The sequence below is a fragment of the Lepidothrix coronata genome, unplaced genomic scaffold (genome assembly GCF_001604755.1).
Source record: "Lepidothrix coronata isolate B3197 unplaced genomic scaffold, Lepidothrix_coronata-1.0 Scaffold37, whole genome shotgun sequence".
NCBI classification, from domain to species: Eukaryota; Metazoa; Chordata; class Aves; order Passeriformes; family Pipridae; genus Lepidothrix; species Lepidothrix coronata.
This window is the reverse complement of record NW_016690217.1, coordinates 8,536,048-8,543,355: the sequence shown is the minus strand read 5'-3', so window position 1 is coordinate 8,543,355 and position 7,308 is coordinate 8,536,048. Positions and strand designations below refer to the sequence as shown.

The 7,308-nt window shown below is 38.2% G+C and overlaps 1 protein-coding gene across 4 annotated transcripts in view; it reads left to right on the top strand.

Annotated features, from left to right (window-relative positions):
• The window catches only part of LOC108496236, a 95,166-nt gene that overhangs the window by 44,407 nt on the left and 43,451 nt on the right, over nucleotides 1–7,308 (top strand). For all 4 annotated transcript variants that reach the window (XM_017812761.1, XM_017812762.1, XM_017812760.1 and 1 more), the window contains 3 exons: nucleotides 2,841–2,888; nucleotides 4,316–4,395; nucleotides 5,931–6,078. In XM_017812761.1, coding sequence (XP_017668250.1) covers nucleotides 4,321–4,395; nucleotides 5,931–6,078 — 223 coding nt within the window. In that variant the 5' untranslated portion in view covers nucleotides 2,841–2,888; nucleotides 4,316–4,320. The remainder of the gene's footprint in view (nucleotides 1–2,840; nucleotides 2,889–4,315; nucleotides 4,396–5,930; nucleotides 6,079–7,308) is intronic.

Below are 7,308 nucleotides of genomic sequence, written 5' to 3'. Positions count from 1 at the left end.
GTGGGCTTCCCTCTCCATGGGCTGCAGGTCTCCAGCAGGACCCTGCTCCATCCTGGGCCTCCCATGGAGCCACAGTCTCCTTCATGCATCCACCTGCTCCAGTATGGGCTCCTCCAGGGACTGTAGGTGGGTCTCTGCACCCCGATGGTCCTCCATGGGCTGCAGGGGCACAACTGCTCCACCATGGTCTGCACCACGGGCTGCAGGGCCTCAGCTCTGGTGCCTGGAGCACCTCCTGCCCCTCCTTCTGCACTGACTTTGGTGTCTACATTGTTCCCATGTTCTCACTCCACTCTTCCCTGGCTGGAATTCTTTCTGTGCCACAACCTTCTGTTCTTAAATATGTTACCCCAGAGGTGTTGCTATTACTCCTGACTGGCTCAGCCTTGGCCAGTGGCAGGAACTCCATCCTGGAGCCGGCTGACATTGGCTCCATGGGACAGGGGAAGCTTCTAGCAGCTTCTAAGAGAAGTCACCCCTGTAGCTACTCCCCCCCCTACAAAAACCCAGCCACAGAAACCCACTACAACTGTGCAAAGACAGTCACATGCTTAACACTGGACTGCTTTTTTGGCTTGGGAAGACATTTCATGGATCAAAGACATGATAGTTAACTACCCAAACAAGAACACGACAAAGCTCCACTGGAACATTTAGTCTGGTCTTTGAGGTTACGTTAATTTTTACTTCGAAGATATGGGGTATTTCTCCACTAAAAAAGTGTAGTATTCTTTAAGTATTATCACAGCTTTAAGAAGATAGACAGCCATTACACATATGTTAGAGAATGGCAGTATTTAGTATATCTGAAATGGACTACAGCAGTAAAATGGCAATACCTAGGAAAAAAGATGATCCTTTCAGGACACCCATGCTTGTTTTCCTTTGTCTTTGCTGTCTTACATTGGAGTTTCCAAATTTGCTTGTAAGTAACATGGGTATGAAAGCTTAATTAGCGACCCAAAACATTTAACAGACCATTAGACAGGGTCACTATTTCTGTGATGGTAGAACAAAGATATTTACATATTTTAGAGAGCTTTACAGTGCCAGTCTGCTTTCACTGCTATCTATTTTAATATTACCTGTCAGAAATGTGGGTACTCTCTGCAGGGTACTTTTCATATACTTTTACTGGACTCTGCCTGGCACATTTACTGTCTCTGCAGCATTTCAGCATTTCAGGGAAAGATGGTGGAGGACCCAGAAGAAAAACTGCTTTGGGGCTTCTGAGTATCTTAGCTCATAAACCAACACAGGAGTACTATGTGCCTACAGCTGGTTGTCTGGGTTAGAACAGGACTGGAAGGTCTCAGAGTGAACCCATGCACAATTGAATTCTTTCTGCAACTCCTTGACTTATAAAAGGTCACATGGCTGGCCAAAAATGTGCTAAAGTTGAATAAAATTTCATGTCAGGTGGTATGAATTCAGTCCATCGCCAGATTTTGGATGACCATTTTGATAACTACCAGGAGTTGCAGAATGCTTTGAAGGGCATCCCAACAGGATTTCTCCTTGCTGGATATACAAGGAGCTGCAGAGACTAAATAAAAACAGGTACAACCTTCCTTGCCTTCTACCACTTCTGCTCACCTCCCACTCAGCAACAGTTTCATCCATGCATGTGTTCAGCACAGTCTTCCCTGTTTGTGGATTCAGAATGACTTGAATACAGCTATCAAAATCTCAGTCAAAGCACGGTTCTAATTAGATTTCTCTGTCATAGTGGAAGAAAACATTCTTGGAAAGTTGCTCCATGCTGTGTTTTAACTACCAACAGCTAGTTGTTTTGGATGAAATTTCTCTTAAAGTTAAAAAAAATGTATATATTTCTAGTTAACTTCATGTTTTCACTTAAAAAAGATCTCTTGGAGCAAACGTGAAGACCACAAAGATTAGCCCAAAAGGTAGAGGCATGAAAGTAAAGGTTAGAAAAGCTTGAATACTTAAAATATAGGAGATTAAACTGGTACCCCTTCTTAGCCATGGTTATTTTCTGTACTGATCTATCTGTCTGAATGAAACAGAGGGATGCAAACACATTCTCAATCATAAATTGTTTTTGCAGTCACTGAAGAGGATGACTTTAACGAAATAATTATTTGCATGATAATATTAATAGTGCCAGACAAATGGATGCTACTGAGTACAAAATGCATGTGAAAAAAATAGGGGTCAGGATCGGGAACACTGTAATGTGAATATTCAGTTAACAGTAACAGAAAAGATGTGGGGCATGGTACATAAATGGAGGCTGTCTGGGGCCCAAAGTTCTCAATAGCAAAGCCAACAAGATATTAAAAACACCTCACATGACTATTTTTCAGCTCATTAGAAAATCTATGTTGAAAATATGTTTATCTGTTCTAAGAACAAAACCAAAAGTATTCCATAATGCATGTATTAAGAGGATGTATAACTTGTACAGCATTTACAGCTTGGAAAACGTGACTACATACAGTAAGTGCTGTAGAAAGGGAGGGAAGAAGAAGGAAAAATCGTAAGAAGGAGAGATGTTTGAGACAAAGGAACTTGCTAACCAGAGGTTTTTACATGGACCACAGCACCTCATGTCCCACTTGCTGGTTTCTCAACCAAACCTGTTGCCAAGACAATTTTTTTCTTGGACTGTAAAATTCAAAAGATGTGCTTGGCTTGCATCAAGAACACGGCAGTTCGTTCCCCACACAGACAGCTCTATCTAGCTAGGATGGATATAAACAGAAAGACTGCTTCCCCAATTATTTATACAAAGGCAGAGATAGCTGCATTCTGGAAGGCTAGTAGGAACTGGTAGTTGATTTTCTTTTGGGTCTTACTGTGTTTTTGACTTTCAGAGCTGTCAGACTCCACCGGAAACCATCTAGACCTTCATCCACAGGAAGGTAATTCACAAGATTACTACTCTGATTCACACAGTGGTTCCCCCCACCCCGAGATTATTGCTACTCTTTATTTAATGATAATGATGATAATAGTAATAATGATAATAATAATAACAATGATAATAATAATAACAACTATTATTATTGTAATAATAATAGTAACAACAACAACAACAATAACAACAACAACAACAACAATAATAAAGCATTTCTCTAAAGCACAATCTTTACTCGGACAAAGAATTTCTCTTCCTTCCTGCCCCACTGGCTTCTGAGATTACTTGTACAAGCAAGCGGTACCCCACAGCTACCAGCACCAACCTCATCAAACGCAAATGTTTGCACTGTAGGAAGAATATTCTTACATGTCCTGGAAATGCATTACACTTATGAGTTCCAGCAAACAGTAGCTTTTTCAAATCAATGTGCCTATTTTCATGAGTCAAGGGGAACTATGTGACTCCTTCTTTCCCCTTTTCTCCCCACTTTTAGACCAAGGAGTGGAAATACTGAAACAGGATTAGCAAGGGGAATAAGAGGAAAACAATTTTCCTAGTGCTTCATATGCCATAATCCTCATCCTCTCACTTGTTCATAAAATGCAGCCAAAATAGGAAATACATGAAATAAATTCCTAGCAGTTTACAGCAAAGCTACAGTAAAAGGAGAGAGAATAAAGCGTAATGCAGCCAGTGGAAAAAGAAGCAGCATTTTGTACAGTGAGAATACTGAGGTTCAGCGATCACCCAGGACTGCAAACTGAACTTTGCAGGTAGTCTTACTCTATTTTAAAAACATTTTAACTACCTGTGGGATTGGTTCTCAGTTTAGGCTCCGGGATTAGCATTCCACTTGTGCCAAGTACCATGGAATTTTAACGAATACAAACAGCGTTTCTGCTGTCTACCAGATATCCGTTTATTTGTTGATTTAGAGACACATTTCACATCTGAGTTCAGTGTTGCATCTGTACCAGCACCATATTGAGGTTATGGTTAACAAATCTGATGCTGAGAAAGGTGGTGTCTGTGAGTGATATACAGTCCTAGATACACACATAAATGAATGTATCCCCAGCTTAGGTAATGAAATATTAAAATATTACAATGAACAAAGATGTGGCATCAAAGAGTCCAGTCCACTTCGCTGTTGTGGGGGTCTTCTGCATTTAAAATAAAGGAAAAATTTAAGATATTATTTCAGATTTTGTTGTAAAGGTATGAGTATTTTTCCTTGGGACATTGGGGTCTCTAGGATCTGATTATCTTAGCACCTGGTTTTGTCAAATAGAATTATTATATTGAAATAAAACATCACGCCATTTATTTTGCGTCCTCAAGGGGAGTTGGGTATTTAACTCCATTTGGCAAAACCAAACAGTAACTTTTTGAGGTGACTACTTTAGCTACTCCTTTTCTTTATTGCAGGTTTTATGAAATATTTTTCCCTTCAAAATCTTCCTTTAGAGTTGCAGAGACCCACCAGCAGCACAAATGAAGGGAGTCGGGTAAGAAACTTCTTGGTCGCATAATGACTATCTAAAAATCTTCATCTAGTCTAGGACTCAAGGTGCTTTACCCAAGTCTATACCCTTGTGTAAGTGGTCTCTATGCTTTTAAGAAGGTTGATCAAGAAAGCTGTTCTTAGCCTTAAGATAAGGCACTGTGAGATGTATAGTAGATGCTTTGGGACAAAGTTTAAAGTCTTTCATTGACATTTGCTTTTGCAAAAAATTAAGTAGCTGCCTATATAAAATCTGGTCACACAGTCCCAAAAGTTTGGCTGTATTTTTTTTTTAAATCAAAACCAGACAATAATGTGCATTGTGGTAATTTTTATTTCAACAGTATGAAATATTTTGGATATTAGCTGCTTCTTAAAATGACTATAAATTTCAACAAATAGCAGGAAAGACAGTGTCTTCAAACAAAGGTGAAAAATAACATTTCACCACAACACCCAAATTTTCCCAGAGCATTTTATACAGTTTCTGAATCTTAGTTGCACTCTTTAGTGCAGTTTCTGGAGCTACAAAAATCTACTCTCTATCACTTAATTTTGTCTCATAATGTCACAGGTTAAAGTAAATTTTTATTTGCTGAATTTTAATATTTGTGAAAACAGATAAATATTTTTGTTATAATTTGAAAGAGTCACTTAAAAAAATGCTATAAGCTGCTGGAGCACAGTCATATTTTGGTAAAATCTAGCTAGGTAATATATTCTCTTTGTGAAACATTCAGCAGAGTGAATATTCATAGCTGAAGTTGTGTTCCGTGAAATATAAAATTTATAATAGAAGTGAAATTATGTCCTTAACAGGCTATAGGATGCAATTTTTTTAAAAACAGACATATAATTCCCTTTTAAGTCAATTACTCTGTCACCCCTGGTGACTCTACTCTCCCCAAAATGTATCAGATGAATTTTTCATTATTATTTCCCAAATAAGAAAATAAAAATTATGAAAAATCAAAAGCAAAGCTTAAACGAGAAGATGTCAATCTTCTGTATAGTTCACCATACATTCAGGACAGCGTTCTTATTGGCATAGGGCCTGCTACTTTTAATGGTGCTTTTTTTAGTTAGTAAATCAGTAGCAGTAGAGCCTTGGAATTGGTAGCAAGAACACAACTGCACATTTGAATACTTAATTTTGTGGCTAAAAACAACTGCATCACATTTCCAGCAACAACAATTGGATTGTTTTCAGCACTGCTCTACCAAGGAGGCATGCTTTTTATTTTCTTCTTGTATACACAATTAAAACCATTCCCACCAGAGAACTTTGCCCTGCATTCACTTCTGAAAGAGTAGGAGAGATGTCACTCAAAAGTAAAATTCCTGCCTTTCCTTGGGCCAAATACTGAAAGAAAAGTCCAGCAGAAAACCATTGCTTATAAGACTTCTAGCAAAAATTTGAATTAATTCACTAATTGCCAATACTTGCCCCAGCATGCAATTAATAAGGAGATCTCTGGTTGTGAGAAAGGTCTTTTTTCCTTCTTTGTGGAAAATATAGAAGTATTACCTTTGTTCTAGTTTTGGCCAGGACCTGAAGGTTATTCTAAACCACCTCACATCGTTGCCAAGGGAAGGAACACTCTGGCTTTCGAGAAGAAGTGCGTGGCTTCCAGTCCAAAAAACGTGGTGGCATTGTTCGCCACTGTTCATTGTCTCAGGGTCCTTGGTGAGTATTTTTGTTTGTGAATCACCCTTTCTTTTGCACACTTCTCTTATTAATGTTGTTGCTGTTACTGTTAGTTTCCTTATTTCAATACTGTTTTCAGTGAATTGTTCTTACCTCAGCCTTTGATCTTTACCTGTTGTGCCTCCAACTCTCAACTTTATCTCGCTGGAGCGGGAAGGGGAATGGGAATGGGGGAGTGAACAGCATGTGGTTTGGGAGAGTCTCAGTGGGGACACTGAATTGGGTGTTCCTAAACCACGACAGCCTTTTATTGGGCAAGTGATAAGGAATTGCATGCAGGGAGTAGAGGCAAGTTCTCTTCTTGCTCTAGAGGTTATCCACCAGTGCCTGTATTCTTGTTGAGTAATAATAAGATATCATAATGAAACAGTTGAAGATGTATGTCAGATGGTTCTCCAACAACATTAGAAAAAAAGCAGCTGATGCATGGGATATTGAAGGCAGATTAAGTTGTTAATGTATATTAGTATATTCTTAATTTCCTTTTAATTGAAAAAGACATATTGACTTTAATTAGAACCATTTCACAGGAACTGTCAATTAGCACATGTCAAACTAGTTAATTCAGAACAGAATTCTTTTAATTAGGATCTGCTTTCCTTTAACTGTGGGGCCAATGAAATCAGCCTTTCCTTATCAAGACTTTAAATGTCTCTAAGAAATACAATACAAATCTCTAAAAACTTATCTATTATTAGAAGCCCATATGGATAACATTACAAAGACAGCGCTGGCATTGTTCACGCAGCACAAATCAGAGTTTCCTTTATGACTGTTTGAAAAAAAAAGAAGGAAAAGATGGCTTTGAAGAAAGACTATTTTAAATACACAGATTTGTCCTACATTAAAAAGACTACAAAATTTGTGACATGGATGTTCACATTTAAACTATTCTTTAATGCTTCTGCTTAAGTAAATGGGCCTATTTGAATGTTTTGTGTGTTCTATCAGCCAAAGACACATAAAATATTTTCAAAGCATGCAATATTATTCTTCCCTTAAATAAACTGCAATCAAAAGGAGAAAACACACTCAACTATTTTTTTGGACAATATAAACCCAGCATTGTTAACTTTCATTACATGTAATTGCTAACCTAGTGGCTGCGAACACCAGTGAGCTAATGTAACCTCAGTTATCAAGCAGCATAGAGTCCCTGTTTTGACTTTCATACATATTTTCTGAATATATATTGAGTTTGCTGGTGGA